Genomic DNA, 24,650 nt, shown 5'->3' with positions numbered 1-24,650 from the left:
ATCATTTCAATGGTCTGTAAGACTAATAATATTGGTGATCATTGATTTTGATGTCTGAGGTGGAGAGAGAGACACATTATTTGAAAGTATCCTAAAACATATGAAATTAAGGAATAAATAGTGAATTATCAATGCATGAATTTCTAAGTCATCGGGAGTTCATAACCTGTAATTTCTGAAGAATGCAACTAATCATGACAATTCTATAATCATAATAGAATGGGGAAAATCCCATTAACTCAAGTCCAAAAATCACAAGTTTAGCAATATACTGAGAATTCATAGCTATATCATGTAACCATATTGAAATTTAATGGAAATAATGTATTCATGGTTTAAATCACAACAAGTAACTGAGATATAAGAAAATTCATCCTTTTCATGAAAATTCTAATCTTGAATAAGGGATTAAATTAAGAATCGAAGTAACTTTGGGACTCAATGATTGAAAGAAACCCCAATGATTAAATCCCACATACCAGAAGATGGAACCCTTGAAGAATTTTCTTGAAATTAGGGCCTGGAAGTAAAATACCCCTAATTCTTACATTTTGGGAGAAAATTGCCCCTGTTCTTGTTCTGACTAAAATAGTGGGATAAGTCCAAACAACCCCTTAGAAAATGTTTTAACATTGTAGAAGATTTTCATCTGACGACTTAGTTGATAAACTGTCAACCCGTTGATGGCTGGTCAACCATCTCATAAGCTTTGTGCTCTTTTTTAATCTTAATAGTTAAGGTTATGAAACGGGTCACCAACCAATTGACGGCTTAACACTCAGGTAGTCAACTAGTTGACAACTTATCACTCAGTTCGTCAATCTCTAAAAGACAAACACCCTTGGGTAAAATGAGGGTAATTTTTTACTCATAAATCAAATTGATGAACAGCTGGTGGAATTAGAAATGAGACTCAAAGAACATCCATTTGATGGGTCTTAAGATAAAAAAAACACCTCAAAATCTAGCAGTAATGCTCTTTTTAAGTTGACTATAAAAAAATCCTTCTAAAAAATTCAATCAGTAATGAAGGTTTCAACTTGGCTATGATCTAGGAGTTACTTGGGTCCTTAATACATGTCTAAATCTCGTTTCATACTATAAAAATATGATGTTTGGCTCTATATGTACTTGAAGCATGGTTCTAACCTTATCTAGGATTTTCATGGTGTTACATCTGGCGTCATAAGTGTGAAGAGAATCTAATACAAATTCTAAAATTGAATAATACATACGTCTATCTTTGAAAGTAAATGAAGACAAATAGGATAGGATGAGGTGCAGAAGTCTACCCATACACTGGAGCTCAACAGTACCTCAATATGTCAATGTCACACCCCAGTCAACCACCACGGATCACACTCATATTGTAATCTGCACCAAAATTGCGTAGAAGTAGGATTTAGTACACTCCACTTGTACTCCAGTATGTATCATAAGCCGACTACGCAAAATAGAAAACTAAACAAGTAACGACTATTATGAGAACGCTTCCACCTACATACAAAAAAATTTCTAAATGTAGCTCACACTATATCTCCTAACAATTTCTATACTATAATATTAGAATAAGAACAACTACACACAAAAATATAAGAAAAACTAAGTACACGACAACAAACACATAAGGAAAATACAATGATGCAAGGCAATGATGGTGAGATAATGATTATATAAGCCATCATATGACTTTTTGTATACACCTTCTGAGCCTCATCACTTCATGACATAACCCATGAGGGGTTCTCAACTGATATACTTTCATAAATCACAATATCATATCTCTATTACCTTACTGGCATAATTCTCGGTCAAGGGTTTTATAAAGATTTTTAATTTTTTTAAAAATAAGTATTTCTCAGTAGTACCAGTATCTCATGATTATGTTTATATGAAATAGGGACGTGATGCTCACAACCAATCAGTACAAAGATGATAATCAATTCAATAAAAGTATAAATGACCATTAAAATCAACTCAACATATCAATAATTCATTATATAAGCCTTCACACAACACCACCAGAATAAATAATCATAGAAGACATCAATAATATTATTTCAAACCCCTGACTCGAGCATCACTATAGTGATGAAGGTAAATAATTCTCAAATAAGGCCTATAATATCTATTAAACCCCAGTATGGGCATCACAATGATAATAATAGCATTTAATGCACAAATAAGGCATATAATATTAAATAAGCCCCTAAACTAGCATCACACCAAATATAATCTCTCAAGTCAACATCAATGTGCATATAATCCCCTACACAAGCAACACGACTGTTAATGTTGTTGTTCTTTAGAGATGGTACCTCATTCTCTTGATAATTATGGAAACCCTTAGATATCCTTTCCTTAGTTGACATCTGAACTTCCTCGTCCTTTTTCCCTTTCTCACCAGTGAATTAACTTTTTTGATGTAATAATTTTATTACCTTCATCTACATTTGTTCCTGATCTAAAAGGGTTGTTATTACATAATTCCCGTATCTAATTTCCCCAATACATAGTATGTTTTACATGAATGATTTACTACCCAATCAAATCTGAAGAAAGTTAAGTCATAACCTACCTAAAAAATTCAAAATCCTAACATGGACTCTCCAATGTAGAGCTTTTCCTTTATGAGAAGTCTCAGAATTAAATCTATCAAAACTTTTATTTACACGTCAAAAGGGAAGTAATGAAATCTATGTTGGCTATAATTAATTCATGCCCAAAAATAGTTTGAAAAATAGGTTTGAAATCAAAAGGGGTAAATTTGAGATTTTATTTTAGAAATATGTTCCTAATACCAAATGGAGTTAAATCTGAAAACCAATGTAAGAAAGAGGTAAAATTGACCTTCAAATCAAAGAAACCCCATCTTTATAGTTTATCAGGAAAAATTCACAAATTAAAGTTTTGAAATCGTAATTTTGAAGGTGGATTTGTAAGGAATTTAATGGGAAATGATAAAGTAAAGGTTTAGAACTTATCCACCCAAGTTATCAAAGTCCAACAATGGAGAAAATAGGGACCGATTTGTTCTTTGTTATTGCAGTCACTTATGTCGCGATCACAACTTAACCCGAACCAACTGTTTTTGAAATTATTGATCTTGCATTAGTGATGACCAAGATCACATACCCTCATGATAACAATCCCTCCCTCAAGATTGTAGTCCACAATGACATCCTTTGTAGCAAATACGAGAGATGACATCTCGAATGCGAAGAACAATATGACCTACACCAGAAACAGCAAAACCAGCAGAATCCAATTGTGGAAATGTCTCAAAATGGACCTTCAAATTCATTTGAGACCCCCACAAAAATAAATTATTTATGCTACTAAGCTATTTTTGACATTCCAGACTTAATGGAACCATCGAATTTTTGAAAAGAGATCTTTTGCAGCCATTTTGCCCCCTGTACCCCCTTAGGCTTATTTTAGCTAATTTTCATCAAAATGGTCAATTGAAAAAATAAAGTTCAAGCCTGAACTAACCATACTACTAACCCAAAATCCACCTTTTGGATCTAAAGGAACTGTCCAAATCACTATCCACATTTGAAAAAAAGAATGTTGGCTAAAGTGAAACTCATAACTTTAAAAGACTCAAAGTTTCAGACTTACCCAAATCATTCTAATGCATCAAAAATCATGACTACTAATCCCACACCTCACAAATAGGATATAACAACTAAGATGAAGGGTAAAATGGTTAAACCACATAAAAAGATGAAATTCACAACTATAGTTGTTAAATTATCCACTACTAAAACACAAGTTCATACTCGAACCAAAAATTAAATAAATCACTTAAAGTGGTTAAAAGTTAGGGGTATTTGTGCCATATATTAGACTCGACCTCTCAATTAGCCTCCTCAATAGGGTGATGTCTCCACTGACCTTCAGTAAATCAATATGCTTTGCCCCCAACTTCTTAGTCGGTTTGTCTATGGTAGAAATGGGCTTTTCCTTGAAGGATATGGCCTAATACAACATAATCCTATCAAATCACATGTGAATCATCTGGACAATATCTCTTCAACATTGAAACATGGAATACCGGATAGACAGTTGATAGATGTAGAAGTAAAGTTACCCTATATTCCACATCTCCATACTTCTTAAGGATCTCAAAAGGGCCAATGAACCTTGGACTAAGATTTCCTTTTTTTTTCAAACCACATCACACCCTTCATGGGTGAAACCTTCAACAAAATCCAATATCCAATCATGAAGCCATATCACGAACTTGACTGTCAGCGTAACTCTTCTGCTTACTCTGGGTAGCAACTAGTCTCTACTGAATCAATCTCACTCAATACATTGAATCTCTTAACAAATTCGTGCAGCAAGGCCTCACCTTAAAAGAGTCAAACCATCCCAAAGGAGATTTATACCTCCTTCATATAAGCCCTAAAAATGAACCATCTAAATGCTGGAATGATAATTATTGTTAAAGGAAAGTTATCCTTAGGACAAGTACCGATCCCAATGACCACCAAAATTTATAACACATGATCAAAGCATGTCCTCCAACATTTGAATAGTCCTCTCAGACTGACCATCCATCTAAGGATTAAAAGTTGTGCTCAAATCCAACTGAGTACCCAACTCACTCTTCATAGAACTAAAAAAAACTCAAGGTAAATAGAGTACCTCTATTAGAAACAATGGATATAGAAACACCATGCCTCAAACAATCTCTCTAATATGGATCTTGGTCAACTTCTCCGTATTATAATTTGCCCTAACATGTACAAAATGCATTGATTTAGTCAATCTATATACAGTTACAAAAAATAGCGACAAATTTCCCTAAGGTCAAGGGTAGGCTAACGATAAAATTCTTGGTGATCCTCTCCTACTTTCACTCGATAATGGGCATCCTCTGCATCGTACCACCAGGTCCCTGATGCTTATACTTCACCTGTTGGCAATTCAAACTCTTAGCCATAAAATCCACAATATATCTCTTCATACCACCCTACCAATAATGCTTTGTAGGTCACGATTCATCTTAGTTGCTTAAGGGTGAATAGAATATCTTGTATAATGAGCCTCTTCCTATATCAATCTAACCAATCCTTGGCTACTAATCCTCAAAACAATGATGCCATCTTTGTGTCACTACTCAACAGTTTATCATGAATTACCCTCATTCTATTATTATCAAACTGATGAGCTCAAATCTATTCCATTAAGGAAAACTTGGTCTCAACAAAGGCCAAAACATGCTCGGATGCTGAAATATCAAGCCTAACCAACTAGTTAGCTAACAACTAAACATCTAAGGCCAAAGGTCACTCTCAAGTCAAGAGATAAGCTAAACTCCCCATGCTTGTTGTCTTCTAGCTCAAGGCATCTACTACTATATCGATCTTGCTCGAATAATACAAAATACTAAGATCATAGTCCTTAAGTAATTCAAGACAATATCGTTGTCTCATATTAAGATCTTATTGAGTGAAGAAGTACTGAAGTCTATAATGATCAGAGAAAATCTCTCAATGGAACCTATATAAGTAATGTTGCCATAGCTTCAACACAAACACAACTGCAGCCAACTCTAAGTTATGGGCTAGATAGTTCTTCCCATCAAGCTTTAACTGTCGAGAAACATAAGCTATCAATATACCCTCCCACATCAAAACACCACCCAAGCCAACTCTGAAAGTAACACAAAATATGCTAAATCCCATGCTATTCTTAGGCAAGATCAAGATAGGAGCTAAAGTCAACATCTTCTTGAGCTTTTGAAAGCTCTCTTCATATGCTTCCAACCACTGGAAAACAATCTTCTTCTAAGTCAACTTGGTCAAAAGAGCTGCAATAATAGAGAAACCCTATATAAAGCACCGATAATAGTTTGCTAACCTAATAAAGCTCCAAATCTCGATAGGCGAGATGATTCTAGCCTAATCACAAGTTGCCGCCATCCTTAGTTGCAACATGACCCAAGAATGAAATAGAATCAAACCAAAACGTTCACTTAGAGAACTTGGCATAAAACTTCACATCTCACAACCTCAGAAATATAGTCCTCAAGTGCCTAACATGGTCACCTCATTCGGGGAATAAATCAATATAGTATGGATGAACACAATCACAAAGAAATCAAGATTAGGTCAAAATACTCAGTTCATCAACTTCATAAATGTTGTTGGGAAATTTGTTAGCCCAAAAGACATGACCAAGAACTCATAATGACCATACCGAGTCTGAAAAGTCATCTTTGAAACATATAAAACTCTAATCCTCAACTGATGATAAGTAGATCTCAAATCAATCTTAGAAAACACTGAAGCATCATGTGGCTGATCAAATAAATCATCAATGCGAGGAAGAGGATACTTGTTCTTGACTGTTACCTTTTTCAACTGCTGATAATCAATACACATGCGCATAGATTTATCTTTCTTCTTTACAAACAAGACAGGAGCACCATAAGGATACACACTAAGTCAGATGAAACCCTTACCCAACATATCATATAATTACTCCAATTCGTTCAACTCAGTAAGGGCCATCCTATAAGGAGGAATGAAAATGGGCTTGGTGTCCAGCAACATCAATAGCAAAATTAATATCTCAATTCAGAGGCATACAAGGTAAGTTCGTAGGAAACATATCTTGTAACTCTCTAACAACTCGAACAGACTTTAAGGGAGGTGGTGACGCAACACTAGTATCACAAATATAGGCCAAATAAGAAAGACACCGTTTTCTACTATGCGACGAGCACATTGAAAAGATGTAACCCCTATTGGGACCCAAACTTGGAGTACACTTCCATGCTAATCATGAAACACCTCGAGTAACTAAAGTCACGATTTTGGTGAAATAATCCAATACAATATGAGAGGAAGCTAACCAATTCATACGCAAGATAACATCAAAATCAACCATATCTAGGAATGAAAGAAAGCAACATAATAAATAGTTCTCTGGTAGCGCTCAAATTAGTTATTTCATAATAGATATGCAATTCCGTAGATTAGACTGTCAGTTATGATGATCTTCACCTGATATTAAATTCAAAATCAGCATACTTGATAGTAAATGTAAAATCAGCATATCACAATAAAGGAAGAAGCTAACAAGAAAGGTAGAAAATCAGGCAAAGTAGAAAATTCAGGACAAATTCTAGCACATGACTTGCACATATTTATCTTTTAACTTAAACTCAAATATCTTAATTTAATTAAAGTTTAATTTTTAAATTAGTTTAAATAGCTAATACAAAAATCTGATAACTTCCAAATAAATAAATAAATAATTAAACATGTGAATCATGAATACACGATTTTAGGACTCCATCGACCATCATACACGTAGAGAGAAGTTTCGACCGCATATATGTTTTCTTAAACTAATTATTGATACTTAATTATTTTCAAATTAAAAATTAGTAACTATTACTTGATTTAGTTAATTAGTTTGTTAAGAAAAATAACTTAGATTTCAAGATAAGGTTATATTTTGAAAACTAACAAATGATATAAGTTTATTTTTTAGTCAAAGTAATAACAATTACCATGACAAAAAAAATAGGTGAGAATTTTAAAAGCTGTAAAAAAAACTATAAAAAAGATAAAACAAATGTCAAAATTTGAGTTTTAAAAAAGCTGTAAGAAATAAAGGCAAACTATAAAATATTAAATAATTATCTAATTTTCTGAAAAAGTTGTTAAAGACAAACAGTAACTAATCATTACCTAACTTTAATTAAATTGTCCAAAAATCAACACTTTTCTTTATAGGCAAGAGTTTAGTATAATATATATAGATAGATAGATTTATTAAACATAACTTAAATGTAATTCTACAACTTTATCAAAATTGAAAGCAAAAAGCTCCACAAAAAAATCAGAAAAACAAAAGATCTCGTCTAATTTTACTCTTTTTTTTTTCTCTGTTCATTCACTTCATATTAAAGTAAATATGTTCTCATAGAGCTAAATGTAATTCATTCAGATTTTCAAAAAATTTGCTGCATCCACTCAATAAGATAAGGTCAATCACTAATATTTCGTAGTTTGATATTTAGTGCATCCATTCATTAAGAAAATGCCAATTACTAATATGTTACATAGTTTGATTTTAAAATTTTTGGTTTGAGTGCGCAAACATCCAATCAATTGAAACAAGGGCCAACAAAGGAAAAATATAGGTCTATACTAAGTCATGAGCAATAGCGAAGCCAAGTTGCCGTCTATAAGTGAAGGAACAAAAGCCCGACGAAGGCCCAGCACCCTTTTTTCAAAAGAAAAAAAAATTACTTATACAATATGGAACTCCCTTCATGAAATTTCTGGTTCAGCCACTAGTTGCTCAGATAACAAGTACCCTTCATTTCCAACTCGAAAATTGTGATTGAGTCACCGAAGGAGCAAAAAGGATGGAAGGCTTCTAAGGAAGGGTTAAAAAAAGACTATAAAATCATACGTTTCTTGAGAATAAAATTTACCCAAGACTCTTAATTAGTTAATACCTTAATATCCTGAAAAATATATTACACGCTAAAGCTTTGGAGATAATATACTAGCACAATGCTAGTCAAAGAGACTTGCACAAACAGAATGCAAACGAAGACTTCATCGCAATCGCGGGCCCATCATAAACTTGACCTTCCCGATCATGATGCTTTTCCCATCTTAACATCTTTAAGTGACCACGATAAATTGATTCACCTTTTTGTGATCGCAAGAGCCTAGCTCACTATAGTGATGGGCAATGCCCGACACTAGATATAAAAAGTATGGTGCCTTCAAAATTCTATTTTAGCGTCCGAAATTCAACGGAACCCCTTCGCTTGCAAACCGAATAAGAAAATCACTTCTAAAACTCTCAGCGAACTTGTTCGGACACTCAAAATAATCAATTTGAGGTCATCTAGATATATAGTTGGCCTGGTCAACTCTAAATCCTCAATTTAACTACAGTAAATAATTGAGTGTCCAAAACACGCTGAATCCCACAGGATTCATCCAAAGTCCAAACCATCCATCTAAATCACAAATCACAATTTAGACCTCTAAGAGCTTTCATACCTCAATTTCGAGCTCGTATACTCCAAAAGAGAAGATTGAAGAATCGCTCATTTGTCTTTAAATTCATTAAGGTCTATTAAGGTTTTTAAATTGGTCAGCTTATTTGAAGTGTATTCTTCCGGATAATATGTCTGCTTAGCACACATATTACAAACACTAAAACTGGCTTACGATCCCATGGGTAGCTTGCTCAATACAAATTTATTTACAACATTTTGGAAGGCTCTTACCTGCTAATGCCTCTAACAAATTAAATCGGAGAACTTTTCTAAGGTCCAAAATTTAGCTTGGCCAAGAAATGCAAGCAACTATCACCCATGCATTTGCATAACATGCAAGATTGAACTATCACCTTCATCTATCAAACTAACAACGATGTAAAGAAGCAGCAGCAGCCAAGGTTCTATTCCTTAAAATCATCCTTGTCATCAACAGGAATCGGTTGGTTCCTCCAATACACAGCTAGAGCACTTCCACCAAGCTGTGAAACATGGTATCAACAAGAGAACATCCGAAAGAATTACAACAGGAGCATACTAGACAACAGTTGTTGCATAGGAACATGTATATGGAGAAAGTATGGGTACAGAGTCCTACCGCCATGCAGACAACACTGACAGCAGAAGGTACAGCAACAAGTGGATTTGTGAAATGCTTTTGGGCAAGTAGAAATCCGAGTGCAGAACTCTGTGCGCACACAAGACGAGTTACATAGTTTACCCATACTTTGCATTGTCTAGAGTCGATCAAAAAATCTTCTGTTAATTTAATTGTAAAATGTTCGATGACCTCGGAAAAAAGATGATGCCCCCTTTTCTTCTGATATCACAAATTATTATGCATAATTATCAATATTCAGGAACAAAATGCTCGCCAAAAATTAACAAGGCGCAAAGGATAATTAGCATTCTGAATAAAGTTCATTCAAGTGTCCTTTTACCCTTCCCCACTTTGAGCAGGAAGGTGGGTTCCTAAGAAGTAACAGCATTAGAATCTTATATTGCTAAACTACCACAAGTTAATGATACTTCAATAGGATAAAGAAAAAGAAAATTTTCCACCTCCGGAGATAGTGAAATAGATAGCTTTTTGCATGATTTATCCCTTTCACTATCAGACACCCATCAGATAATTTTTCCTATTATGCTGTTGTATAATTTTTCCTATTATGCTGTTGTATGGAGCCCAACCAGAGAAAATGAAGATAATATGGAAAGTATATCTGGACTTACATGAAGCAAAAGAGAAGAAAAGACAAGACAGGTATTATAATGGCTACAGAGATTAGTTCATTGGTATGCTAAGAAGTACAAAAAGACAACTACCTGCATTCCACATTCTATAGAAATGGTTCTGGATGTTGATTCACCAAACGAAAATTTTGAAACCTGGTAGCCCAGAAAAAATGCTGCTGCATGCAGGGCCGCCACTGGGAGAATTAACTGTGCTCCCTGACTTTTCAGCACATCTGCAACTTGCCCGATCTTCAGATAAAAAGATATGAACTGACTTACCATAGTATTTGTGAGAGAAAGAGAGAAATCATTAATATGCCTTCAACTAAAAATAGACAGTAAATTTTTCAAGCTTACCGGACTTGCACAAAGAAGGGTGGTCAAAATAACTCCAATCAAAGGTGTAATGGTGATGATTTTTGAGGTAAACTTAGGAAAGAACTCATTTGATAGAACTGCAAAACAAAATGAACTTGAATTAATATAGCACATCTTATTTGAAGCTATATGAAAGCAAGATTGGCATAAATACAGATTGTCTGTCGTATTTCTCTATTGAAGAAAATGTACCTCCAATAATTGTTGGCACTAACACAACCTGAAAGGTGCTGATAGCAAGACCCTGGAACGAAAACAAAGATGATTGACTAGAAGAAAGACTCCATCAGCAAACGACAAAACTTAGAATGTTATTCACCGAAGTTAGAGGGCTATCAGCTTCCTTGGGAAGAATCCAACTTTTAAACAGCCATACTTTAATGCTGTTAAGAGTTACACTCCAAATAAGTTTGGTGGAGTCTCTATGATTTTTTTGGTGCTTGTGCAAGGCATAGTTTAGAATTTTTCAAGTGTACGACATACATTTATAGAATGAATTTTGATATGTGACTGATATTGCAAACATCAAGCACTTTACATGAGAAGATTTTGATAAATGAAACAAATTCCGAACACATCAGCACAGGTCAACTTACGGCAGCATCAACTGGGACAAGCTGACCAGCTAGAAGCTTAGTTAGCAAGGGTGTCATTACAATAGCTCCAACAGTTGAACACCTGCAATGATACCATAAAAACTCTTATTCCCCAAATTCTTTAAGAAAAGATTCTTGTCATCAGCTTATTAGTTGTCCACAGTTTTCTGCAAGTGCATATTTCTTGTAAAGGTGAACTTAATTTTGCATCGAGCTATAGCATAGGTTTGGTTTCTCCTTAACAGCCATCAAGCTTAAAAATTATCCCATCATTACACAGGAAGCTACAGTAGAGGGGTTGAAAGTTCACAGCGGTCATTCATTTTCGCGTAATGAATTTTCTTCTACCAGAAGGCACCTTGGAGTAATTGGTAAAGTTCCTGCCATATGACCAGAAGGTCACAGGTTCAAACCTTGGAAACAGCCTCTAGCAGAAATGCAAGGTAAGGCTGCGTACAACACACCATTGTGGTGGGGCCCTTCCCCAGATCCTGCACATAGCGGGAGCTTTAGTGCACCGAGCTACCCTTTTGTTTTTTAATTTTCTTCTACCACATTGCAACAGTCAGGTGATGCAATCTCTATCCTTAAAAGTAAACAAGCTCCTTGAAAGTAAGGAAAATGACTTCCTTATGGAAAGTAGGGAAAACAAGTGGCACCGTCTCCTCCCACCCACCATCAAACCCCAACCCACCCCATACCCCCACCCCCAACGCCCTACCCTCCCCCTTCCCCTTCCCCCTCACCCACCACAACACCTATTACCTTATTCCCACTCATCCTCATAATTTTGTGTTAGATATATACAAATACTTTTAGGATAATATTTTATACTTGCCTACCGAAAACGAGAAAATAAGTAAGAAACCACTTATTTTCCAAGAAAATGTTTTATTGGAAAATATTTTCCATGAAAACATTTTTCTCCATATCGAACAAACCCTTGGACATATTGCAGATTGCATATTATAGGACAAGTCCACATCAAATCCAACAAAACACTGGGACAAATTTTCTGCAATGCAGGGTCTAATTTCTAATTTTTTAAGAATCTAAAATCTGTTTTAATAATGGGTAACCATGACTTTTACTAAGCACAAAAAATTGCACTCTTGAACTTTTCTGGATTATAAACTAGTCATACTTTTTTTGAATCTGATAAACTAGTCATACTTATCTTAGCAATGAGTGTCATTACATCAACAACACAGCATGGGTTGCACGACCATAGCAAATCTTATTGACATTAACAACTTCCCCTAATGTTGACTGAATCTACATGTATAATCTCCACTTACGTAGTCATAAGAACAGAGAGGGCTACATTCCCCTTTGAAATATATGTTGCCACATTAGAAGCTTGGCCTCCAGGACAGCATGATACCAAGATAAGACCAGTAGCAAGTGGGGCGGACAACTTTAGAACCTACAAATCATACCAATTGGACGAAGAGAACAATTATTATTAGGTAACAAAAGTAATATCGATAAACAGAATCAAGAATATAGAGCATGACTTGCAAAGGAACAACAGAAACCACCAGAAGAAGAATAGCATCAACATGCTCCAATAGTTAGGTCAAACTTGCATACAACAGCAACAACTACTATACCTCAGTCACAAATAAGTTGGCGTAGTGGTATGAGTCCTCACGTCTACAATTAAGCTCAACTCATGGGTCAAACTTGAATACTGAATCAAAATATATTTCTAGCAGATAAATAAGTTCTCTTCGGCAACAGAAGTGGGAGAAGAAATCATAAATAGTAGAACCTAAGTAAGATGTTAATAGAACCAACTTCAGCAGAAATTTAACAAAAAAAATAAAGCAAAACAATGATAGCAAAAATAAGAGATGACTAATATACTTTAGACGCATCAATCAAAGAAAGAAGTAGTAGGTATGGTCATTCTTCAAAGGACAAAAAGATACATTTCATATGAGTAACTTATCATCAAATTTTCGGGTGCTTCTCTGTTGAGTCTTTGAGGTACATATACTATTGATAAAGTTTCTCCTTTTATATTTGTTATGCTTACATGTCAGTATCGAGGCCATGAAGGATGAAAAGGGTAGAAAAATATTTCTCATAGACCACTCTACCTTTCTAATGCCATCTCTGGCTAACATAAGATAAATGTGGTGTAATCCAGCTGATCTTCACTCACTACCCTCAAATGGTTTCATTTGAGTAGAAGATCTCCTAGGAGTCCAACTAAGTTAGAATGCAAGTACACAACATTTTGGAAACAACATTCAACAGAAACTTTCTATATGAAATTGCTTACGACTTCAACTTGATTTAAGCCATCCACAGACAAAATGAATAGCCCAATTACGTAAGAGAAGAAATACCATAGCTATGGTGAAGCCTAAAAGTGGTTTGATGAAGTACTGAGCCGCAAATCCCACACCAACCTGCAAACGGAGCAACCATTGGTGTCTGTTGGTGTTTAAAACAATAGTAGGAGAATGAAGAATTTGCTACTTACAGTCCATGGATTCCTTAAACATCGTCGAAAGTCCTCAAATGTTAGTGTCAAACCCATTGAAAGCATTAGAAATCCCAAACCAAGAGTGAACAGGTCTGTTTCCAACCAAGTGACCTGTAAGATTCTCATGTCTATCAGTTAAGTCATTCATTTATCATAAATGGAATTGCAAAGAGCGAGTACTGTATTTACCGCAGAAGGTTTATAGATGCCAATGATTGTACCCAATATAACCTGCAAAAGTTAAGTAGCTGTAAACTTCTAGTCTTTCAAAAAATTTAATCTTTCAATGAGGAATAAAACAACAAGATAGCTGGTGTAATCCCACAAAGTGGATCTGGAAAGAATAGTGTACGCAGACCTTACCTCTACCTTGGATGTGAAACACTGTTCCCAGTAGATCCTCGGCTCAAGGAAAAACAGTTCAAAGCAATTTGGAAAAAAGAAATAACGGCAGTGAAGAATTTCATGGAAAAATACTATTGAAAGGATGACAGGGTATTCTGTACAGTAACGACAGCAAAAAGATACGATTATCTAAGTACAAGAAACAGTAAATAGTAACATAAATCAAAGGGCAAGAAACTATAGAAATAATACTACGACTACTAGCATGGAAGGAGAAGCAATACAACACTCTACTACCTACTAAAATGAAATATAGAAAATCAAATATTTATTATAAAATGGAGAAAAGAGGGAAATCGGATATACCCAGAGAGGAAAAAGAGTGGTCAAAGTCTCAATTATTTTCTCGTATTGGCTCATTCCACTGGAAGAGCTGCTTGGTAAGTCTCCAGACACATTCGTCGCTGCTACGCAAGATATTTCGGTATTGCTAAAGATAGTGGCAGTCCCCACCCCCCCCCCCCCCCAAAAAAAAAAAAGAAAAAAAAAGATTTTTCCAAATCAAATATAACATTAGAATTAAAAAGGAGACAAAAAATAATTCCATCTCTTATTACACTCGAACTGAGAATGCAAACGGAACTTTGATTCAAACACTTACCGCTGTGGTGAACTGATTCCAATAAATGAGGATTGAACTAGGAAAGCAACATCCGAAACTTGATGCCTATTTTGAATGAACAAATTATATCTTCCAGTCTCATGTCCGCCCAATCCACTTCTCATACCTTATAATCAATGCAGCTAATTGATAAATAAATATTCAATTTTAAGTTAAATAATTACAAATTCTGATGCTGTAAAATAATTTCTAGCATTCCTTCAAATTAAACAATATGGACATTTAATATAACTATCCTATGATTGAAAAAAAAGAAGTAATAGAGCATGTACCACATGTAACAAAGCATGTACCACACACAGCTGTAAAATAGGATGAGTCCAGTAAATTTAGGCTTTAAGGTTGTAGAGTTTATTCTCATGTTTATCTGCTCCTAATTATTAGGAGTCAAGCTAGCACAATCTGTTCACGTTGTATTTAAACTCCATTGCAGACATACTAATAAATACAATTTCATCCTACTTTCTCTACAATTATAGACTAATCAAGTGACCCCTGGATTCTTGATTCAGGTGCGTCTCACCACATCACCTCCGATACTAACTCACTCCACTCCATTGCAGACATACTAATAAATACAATTTCATCCTACTTTCTCTACAATTATAGACTAATCAAGTGACCCCTGGATTCTTGATTCAGGTGCGTCTCACCACATCACCTCCGATACTAACTCACTCCACAATGTTCAGGACTTCAAAGGGCTCAAGGCAGTGACAATGAGTAATGGTAATGTGATTCCGATTACTCAAACTGGTAATACTCATTTAAATGCATCAAATACTGCCTTCAAACTCTTTAATATTTTGTGTGCTGCGGCTATCAAACGCAAGCTCATTTCAGTGAATCAATTTTGCAAAGACAATCTAACCTCAATAACATTTTTTCCTTTTCCTTTTCCTGTGAAGGATTTGAATACGGGAGCACCTGATACACTAAAAACTTGAAAACACAAGAAAAGGCACAAAACATACACCAAAATCAGTCCACAAGCTAAGATAGCCGAGGAACCCTTTTGGTGACCTCTCTCGGATTTAAAAACACAACAAGAACACTATGTAGTGAGGTGTTTAACACCTATTTTCCAACAGCAACCCAAACTATTTTAGCAACAAGATAACAATAACAACAATGTAGTAACAATAACAACACTTCACGGGTTGGAGTACAAGAACAGCAAACAAACGATTACAACAATAAAATAGATAGATAGTTACACAAGTGAATGTATAATCTTAAGAACCCAAGAATTTGGTGGACTCTTGGACCCTTAACACTACACGCGACAAACACCTAACTCCTACGTTGACACAAGAGAAACTTTACCTCCTCTAAATACCAACGTATCAAACCAACATCGCAACACAAGTGATATCCACATTGGGTAGCCCTAGTTACGGTTTGGTGGCTTTTCCAAGCCCTACAACTAAAGAGAGAACTTACAAGGTCTCAAAATATCATCACTAAACAAATTAGAGAAATAAGCCCTAAGAGGTTCTATTTATAGTACTTTACAAAATAAGACAAAATGACTACACTATCCTTAATGAAAGGGTGGCCATGGAGTGCATTTTGGGCAAAGTGAAGTGACCAAAATACCCTCAATGAAGATGAACCAAAACCGTGAGCCATTAAGTGTCCAAAACCGTGAAGCCTCAAGCCTTCAATGCCCCAAGCAATCTTCCACTCACGGCCTTAATGAATAGTATGCTTCATGGTAGGCTCAACACGGGTCTTCCTTGCATATTCTCGTGCCCTCAAGGTGACCACGTCTTGAGCCTTTAGGTGATGGCCTCCAATTATGTCTTCAAAAATTAGGGTGGCCATTTGACTTGAATCATCCTCCCCTTCTTGAAAAGGATTCGACCTCAAATCCAAACCTTATAAGAACAAAGAGAAGACAAACAAGCACCACATCTTCATGACATGAGGGTTAGAGTTAGTATAATAAACAACATCAACAAGCCAAGGAGGTACACTCTTGAGATATAACCACACATCCTTTGTTTTAATCACGAGGGACTTACCAAAAATTGTACAAAGGAGTTGGTTAAAGGAATAACCATCAAGGGGTGGTGTCCTAATTGAAAGTAAAGTCCACCCAACACATATAACAATATCACTCAAACAAGTGGACCGACCAACAACTATCCGTCCTTCACACCCTAAGAAGTTACCGAGGTCAAATGGAAGACGTAACCAAGGAATTAGGCCTCGGCCACTCTCACTCTCCCCTAGGGTGCCATCCTCAAAGTTAAGCATACCCTCTTTATCACCATTGGAAATATCATGAACAAAAAGAGGCTTAAGAGAGATGTTCCACAAGTCAATCTCAAACAAAGAAATCTCATGCATGCACTTACTACTAGCTTCAAAATCTCCACTAGGAGTATGCCCAACATAAGAAACACATGAAGAACTAGATGGAATTTCTAAGCACATATCACCTTCTCTTTCACAAGAGCAGTCCCCACATACATACAAACCCTCACGGGCAACCCAAGGACCACAATCAAAACCGTCTTCACAAGGACAATCACGACTCAGGTTTTCTAAACATTCAAGCAAATCAAGATCATCTTCACCCGGTTGATCATTTTGCTCACCCTTACTAGTTGTTGGCAACTCACATACCAACGTAGACTCACCTTGGTTTACAAGGATCAACTAGTGTGTGAATACTCTCGTCACCTGGTAATGGAACCGTAGTCAAGTTATAAGTGCTAGCACAAGATGGACACAAATCATTCTCACGAGGAGAATCAATTTCGTCATCTAAATGATTAACTAGTGCTTGCGTACCTACAACAAGAGTTTGGTCCTCATGCGACCTAACAATATCAAGAGTATCACAAAAAGGAGACTCGAGCACCTCTACCCTAGGCAAAGCCGCAACTACACCTACTTGGCTCCTACTAGCCACAACACAACATTCTAAGTTCATAGGAGTGTAGGGAATAGCGTTTTTACCTCGTAACTCGTGAGCTACGGCCTTCCTCTTGACGTGTCCGGGCAGCCCACTTGCCCCCTTTGACCTACCATACGATCCAACCTTTCATTTGCCATAGCTAGATCTCGGGACATAGTGTCAAGGTAGGCCAAAATGACATTGGTGGCATTGTTGTCCATGGGTCGAGAGGTTGAAGCTGCGGGTTCCCTTGTAATTGTACCTAAAAAGAGAAAAGAAAAGAACAAGCCTACAAAGCAAAACACAAGTTAGTTCGAAACAACCTCACCACACTCTCACCCACTTGATCGTCTCACACTTGGATTCACAAGTTTTGTAAGTCGGCTCGTAGTTCGTGATGAGTTGAGGGGTGAGTCTAATCTTTGGTAGGAATGGATTCTTTGTTTGAAGACTCAAGGAAAGTAATGTCCGAACTTGATCCAAGAAGTACTACGATTTTAAAAACGACAAAACCACAAAAGAAACGTAGACACAAACAATGAATTCAAATGACTAATTGCCAATCTAGTAGGAGTTTACAAGTTTGTTAATTAGTTCTAGGATCAACTAAATGCAACTAAGAAACAAAGATTAGAAACTAAGAAATCTAAAATTTGAGCTTAATTATGTTGCATGAACAGTAAAATGCGATGATGTGGCAACCACGTAATTGGTCACGATCCCACACATTTTTTAATCACCAACTTGAAGCCTTTGTCTTGATACAATTTGGAATGGAAGAATTTGTGTTTTGGTGGAAAAATTCAAGTCTTTGAAACTTTTTCAAATTCAACTCAAAAAGGTGAGACTTGACTTGTACTATTTCCACAAAAACAAGGTCCTTGAAATATGGAAAAGTGGTTGACAAGTCTTTGAGGTGATGTGTTCAAGTCTCTTCACCAACAACTTTTCAACTTTATCTTACACCTTTTTGGATCTATGTCATACTTTATATTGGTCAAAAGATGTCAAGAGGTGAAGAACAACATGATCTCAACAACAATTTCTCAAGAACAACAACACCAACATTCACCTCCAAGTCCACAACAAATTGCAACACACGGCCAAGATGCCAACTTCAAATTTACAACAACAAGGTCAACAACATAAGCTCAAAACTTTAGATTTAGACACTTTAGTGTTGGTGAGAAAGAAATCAACACTAGACAAGTAAAAATTTCAGCCAAGACGCAACAATAACACAATTTTGGCCAAGAACACAAACACAGGCAGATTTGATTCTTTTTCTGAAATTTTCAGGGGTTTTTTTCAACAATTTTTTTTTTGATTTTTTTTTCCAACTCTCAAGCCCAAGATTGATCTTGTTAGAACAAAATCAAAGAGGGCTCTGATACCAAATGATACACTAAAAACTTAAAATCACAAGAAAAGGCACAAAACATACACCAAAATCAATCCACAAGCTAAGATAACCGAGGAACCCTTTTGGTGACCTCTCTCGGATTCAAGAACACGACAAGAACACTATGTAATAAGGTGTCTAACACCTATTTTCCAGCAGCAACCCAAACTATTTTAGCAACAAGATAACAATAACAACAATGTAGTAACAATAACAACACCTCATGGGTTGGAGTACAAGAACAACAAACAAATGATTACAATAGTAAAATAGATAGATAGTTACACAAGTGAAGGTATAATCTTAAGAACCCAAGAATTTGGTGGACTCTTGGACACTTAACACTACATGCGACAAACACCTAATTCCTACGTTGACATAGGAGGAACTTTACCTCCTCTAAACACCAACGTATCAAACCAACATCGCAACACAAGTGATATCCACACTTGGGCAGCCCTAGTTACGGTTTGGTGGCTTTTCCAAGCCCTACAACTAAAGAGAGAACTTACAATGTCTCAAAATATCATCATTGAACAAACTAGAGAAATAAACCCTAAGAGGTTCTATTTATAGTACTTTACAAAAGAAGACAAAATGACTACACTAACCTTACTGAAAGGGTGGCCATGGAGTGCATTTGGGGCAAAGTGAAATGACCAAAATGCCCTCAATGAAGATGAACCAAAATCGTGAAGCCACTAAGCGTCCAAAACCATGAAGCCTCAAGCCTTCAATGCCCCAAGCAATCTTTCACTCATGGCCTTGATGAATAGCATGCTCCATGGTAGGCTCAAAACGGGTCTTCCTTGCATATTCTCGTGCCCTCGGGGTGACCACATCTTGAGCCTTTAGGTGATAGCCTCCAATCATGTCTTCAAAAATTAGGGTGGCCATTTGACTTGTATCAGCACCTCTTTTGAGCGGCCTGAATAAAGAAGGACTCTATGAATGGCCGTTACTGACTCGACCAAACATCAACATCGCTATTGCTGGACCTTCCCTACATCTGTGGCATCGAAGATTGGGCCACCCCCTCTTGAGTTTTGTTTTCCATTTTAAATAGTTCTCGTCTTTCATATTCTTCAAAAGACAAGTTTACTTATTGTAATTCTTGTTGCTGCAATAAAGCTTATAGATTTCCCTTTTATTCAAGTACTTTGTCCAGCAAACACCCATTAGAAATAATTTACAATGATCTGTGGGGTCCATCCCCTATTCTCTCTATTGATAAGAAGCGCTACTATTGTCTATTTGTTGATCAGTATACCAAATACATTTGGTTGTACACAATAAAAAACAAACATGAAGTGCAAAAACACTTTCAAAGATTACATCGTGTGCTTGAAAAATATTTTGGTCACAAAATGCTCACACTTACACTGATGGAGGCGGAGAATATAAAATCATGGAACCATTACCTTAATTCTAATGGCATACAACACCTTGTCTCTCCCCACCATATTCCTCAAAGGGTCGCCCTGGCTGAAAGACGTCATTGACACCTTATTGAGACTGTCAAAACGCTGCTTCATCAAGCGAGTTTACCCTCCAATTTTTAGACATTTGCTTGCCATCACGCTGCCTTTCTCATTAACCGCCTACCCATTGCCACTCTTGATAACAAGTCCCCATTTGAAGTTTTTTTCAAAGAAACACCTGCTTATGAATCTCTTCGTACATTTGGATGTCTATACTGCCCATAGTTACGACCATACACCCAAAATAAATTAGAACCATATTTCAAACCTTGTGTCTATCTCGGTTTCTCCGTCACTCATAATTGCCATCAGTGTTTTGACCTACCAGCTCTAAAGTTTTTCTCAGACGGAATGTAAAACTTTTAGAAGATATTTTCCCATTTGATAATATTTTTTCTCACTTAAAACAAAATTTTTCATATTTAAATTGGGAAAACACTTTACAACATCAAAATCCAGATATGGAATTTAGTTCCACCAATATTAATCCAAATCTCACATTGCTTCCTCCCACCATTTCGTTCAAGTCAGATGAATGCCAAGATACCTACTCAGTTCGTGCCGCGCAGGGAAACAACCAGGAGTCAGATCAGTTCACCAATCCTGAAACAGGTAATCCTCAAACTACTTCCCCATCCCCTATTGTTGATACCCAACCATCTCACTTCACATTTCAAAGCCAACCTCCTACCCAAGGGCGGACCTACGTTGAAATTTGGGGTGCTCCGGCACCCACTAAACTCGACGCGGAATAGGTATAATTACATAGAAAATGTATAAAAATAGGCATAAAACATATAAAAGCACTCACTATAACAAAAAGTTGGTTGGGTGCATTGGCATTTAGGTTGATCCTAAGGTGCTTCATTGGATAGAGGCCCCAGGTTCGAACCTCTGAGGTGATTTTTTACTTTTTTCGGTTTTTAAATTTTTTAAGCACCCAGTATGCTTAAATCCTGGGTATGCCACTGCTCCTTCCCTCTCTGCACATCCTCGCTCTCTACATCGTCGATCACCAATTACTCATGTTTATCAGCGTCGCCGAAGTCATCACAATCTCAACATGCTAACAGAGGTGTGAGCAGTAGCTCTTTTGACTCGCCTCCACCCATGGCACCCATAGTTCAAGTTCCACAAGCAGAGGAAAATCGTGTAGTAACAAGGTCGCAAAATAACATTGTCAAGCAACGCAAAACTGTTGTCTACACTGCCCAAATAACCCAGCCTGTACCCGTTGTACCTGTAAACCACAAACAAGCACAGAAAATAACTTATTGAAGAGATGCTACGCAGGTTGAGTTTGACGCATTAATAAAGAACCAGACTTGGGAGTTGGTTCGACCGAACCACACCAGAAATGTTATTCCCTGTAAATGGTTGTTTCGAATCAAAACTATGCCTAATGGCTCCATTGATAGGTATAAAGCATGTTTGGTTGCAAAAGGGTTCACCCAAATGCCTGAGGTTGATTTTCATAAAACATACAGTCCAGTGGTTAAACCCACCACAATTTGAACCATCCTCACCCTTGCTGTAAAAAAAAGTTGGCCATTGCATCAAATAGATGTCAATAATGCTTTTCTCAGGAAGCTGTGTACATGACCCAACCACCCGAGTATGAAAGTTCAACAGATCCTGACTATGTCTGTCATCTCAAAAAGGCTATCTACGGACTGGGACAAGCTCCTAAAGCCTGGTATGATGCACTCACTAATTCTCTGATCCAAATGGGATTCTATATGTCTTGAGTCTGATAATTCTTTGTTTGTTCTGCATAATTTGGGAGTAACTATTTATATACTAATATAAGTGGAAGACATCATACTTATGGGCAATAACGAAACACTCCTTCAGCAAGTCATTACTTCTCTTTCCAAGAGATTTCCTCTAAGTATCTTGATTTACTGCACTATTTCTTGGGCATTGAGGTACACAGGGATGCCAACGGTCTGTTTCTTAGTCAATCTAAGTATATTCAAGAAGTGTTGCATGACACTCGGATGCAAGACTGCAAAGGCATTCAATCCCCAATGAGTACATCTGAGGCACTACTGGTAGATAACGGAACCCCTAAAATTGATGGAAAAGAGTATAGGAGTGTACCTGGTAAACTTTAGTACCGATCCTTTACTAGACCGAACATCACATATTCGATTAACAAGAGACTCAGTTCAACACCTCTCTCTCTGTGGTTCATTGAAAGGCAGTTAAACGCATCCTTCGGTACCTCAAAGCAACATCCCAAAATGGTATTCATATTTCTCCACAACAGTGCACTAATCTTTATGCCTATGCTGATGTTGACTGGGCGGATGATATTAATGATCGCCGCTCAATCTCTGGCTACATTGTTTTTCTTGGTACGACTCCTGTTTCATGGTGTTCTCGTAAGCAACCTACTGTCTCCTGATCCTCCACTGAGGCCGAGTATAGGGCAGTTGCCTCTGCCTTGTCTGAAACAAATTGCTTAGGGATTTTCATGTGCCATTTTCTACTGCACCTAGAATACTTAGTTATAACCTTGGGGTCACATACATTGCTGAAAACCCGGTACATCATACAAAAATGAAGCACATTGAGGTTGATTTTCACTTTGTTCGCAACCAAGTCCGCAATTTCCTAGTCCGAGTATCTCACATTCACTCCACTGATCAAGTTGCAGATCCTCTCACCAAACCACTGTCTAAGCCATCCTTCCAGTGGATGCTCCCCAAGTTAGGTGTTGTCTTGTCACACCTAACTTGAGGGGGGCGTAATAGAGCATGTACCACATGTAACAGAGCACGTACCACACACAGCTGTAAAATAGGAAAAGTTCAGTAAATTTAGGCTTTAAGGTTGTACAGTTTATTCCCATGTTTATCTGCTCCTAGTTATTAGGACTCAAGCTAGCAAAATCTGTTTGTTCACGTTGTATTTAAACTCCATTGAAGACGTACTAATAAATACAATTTCATCCTACTTTCTCTACAATTATAAGAAGAGGTCAACTTAATGCAAAAATCAACTACTGCTAGCTAAATGATCACTCTCAAACAGTCATATTAATACTGAATAACTCTAAATAGAACAGCAGAAAACACCCAATAGTCAAAAAAACAACCAAATTAATCAACAGAGCACCAAAGAAGTCAAGAAATGGTACATACTCAAATGGGTCGGAGTCCTAGTAGAAAACACATATCTTGGTCTGTGACGTGCGTCTGAAGAATGCAATTTACATTCTTTTCCAATAAATCTCGACAGAGAAGCCATTAGAGAGGCACAGAGTTCATGGTTCAAGTAGAAAGCGATACAGATTAGTATGAGATTTGAGCTGGAAAAGTCCAAGATAGCAGATTTCTAAAAGTCGTGGAAACCAATCAACCACAAACGACGATATGAAGATAATCAAATCATTTTACCAAAATGACCTCCCAAAAAACGGATAAGGATACTGTAGAAAAATAGCTACATATATCGTTTACTAAACATATTTTGAAATTAAATTTATAATTATTATATTTTTAGGTTAAATTTATCTCTCTGCTTTAAGAAATAAATTAAGTATATCTTTTATTGTATTTTGAGGTTAAATTTATCTTCGTTATCATACTTTGAGTTCAAATTTATGCTCGTTGCTAAGAAATTTTTTATATGTAACCTCTTTTTAACAGAAAAATCCAAATCAAATCTTAAATGATTCATTTTCTAAAAAAAAAACACCTACTCTAACCCGCCTGATCAATCTACAAAAAATACACAAATAAATATAACTCTCACTCAGTTCTGTAGGTCAAATTTTTTAATGAACAAATATTTTTCTCTTTCAACATGCAACACTAGTAAGTTGTTTATAAATGAACAAAAAGTAAAATGGAATGGGATAACGCATAGACATAGAACTAGAGAAAATATTTATAACAAACTCTGCTTCTGGTTAAGTTATTTTCAAATTTCAAAATTTGATATGCAATCCTACGTACATCGAGATGTAAGATTCAATGGATAAGATTTCTGTCACGACCCGAGCTGAGAACCTGGCTACGATGGGCATCCCGAGCCATGAAGGCCAAAGAGATCCTTTAACGTACTAT

At 36.4% G+C, this 24,650-nt stretch overlaps 1 protein-coding gene across 6 annotated transcripts; it reads right to left on the bottom strand.

Moving 5' to 3' along the window:
- Positions 1 to 9,085: 9,085 nt before the first annotated feature.
- Positions 9,086 to 23,987, bottom strand: LOC107873482 (sodium/pyruvate cotransporter BASS2, chloroplastic). Of its 6 annotated transcripts, none has more exons than XM_047414698.1 (13): positions 23,724 to 23,987; positions 14,763 to 14,889; positions 14,468 to 14,591; positions 13,946 to 13,987; positions 13,754 to 13,867; positions 13,617 to 13,679; positions 12,558 to 12,685; positions 11,260 to 11,341; positions 10,856 to 10,907; positions 10,643 to 10,740; positions 10,376 to 10,534; positions 9,648 to 9,869; positions 9,086 to 9,531 (listed from the first exon to the last, which is right to left on the bottom strand). In XM_047414698.1, exons 1-13 carry the CDS (start codon positions 23,827 to 23,829, stop codon positions 9,454 to 9,456), a joined length of 1,395 nt encoding a protein of 464 aa, XP_047270654.1. In that variant the 5' UTR covers positions 23,830 to 23,987; the 3' UTR covers positions 9,086 to 9,453. The 6 variants fall into 6 exon arrangements, with proteins under 6 accessions (XP_047270654.1, XP_047270655.1, XP_016575826.1 ...); XM_047414699.1 differs by having other exon boundaries at positions 9,648 to 9,786; XM_016720340.2 differs by having other exon boundaries at positions 9,648 to 9,737.
- Positions 23,988 to 24,650: the final 663 nt, after the last annotated feature.

The sequence above is a fragment of the Capsicum annuum genome, chromosome 6 (assembly GCF_002878395.1).
Source record: "Capsicum annuum cultivar UCD-10X-F1 chromosome 6, UCD10Xv1.1, whole genome shotgun sequence".
Taxonomy (NCBI): Eukaryota; Viridiplantae; Streptophyta; class Magnoliopsida; order Solanales; family Solanaceae; genus Capsicum; species Capsicum annuum.
Note: the sequence above shows the minus strand (reverse complement) of the source record. Positions and strands in the feature narration are given on the sequence as shown.

Bases quoted from the DNA above. Each gene is read 5' to 3' on its own strand.
- LOC107873482 (XM_047414698.1), bottom strand. From the start codon at position 23,829: ATGGCTTCTCTGTCGAGATTTATTGGAAAAGAATGTAAATTGCATTCT. The intron at 13,988-14,467 runs GTATATCCGATT...TAACTTTTGCAG, and splicing joins CCACTCTTTTTCCTCTCTGG to GTTATATTGGGTACAATCAT. The intron at 9,532-9,647 runs GTAGGACTCTGT...CATGTTTCACAG, and splicing joins TCAGTGTTGTCTGCATGGCG to CTTGGTGGAAGTGCTCTAGC.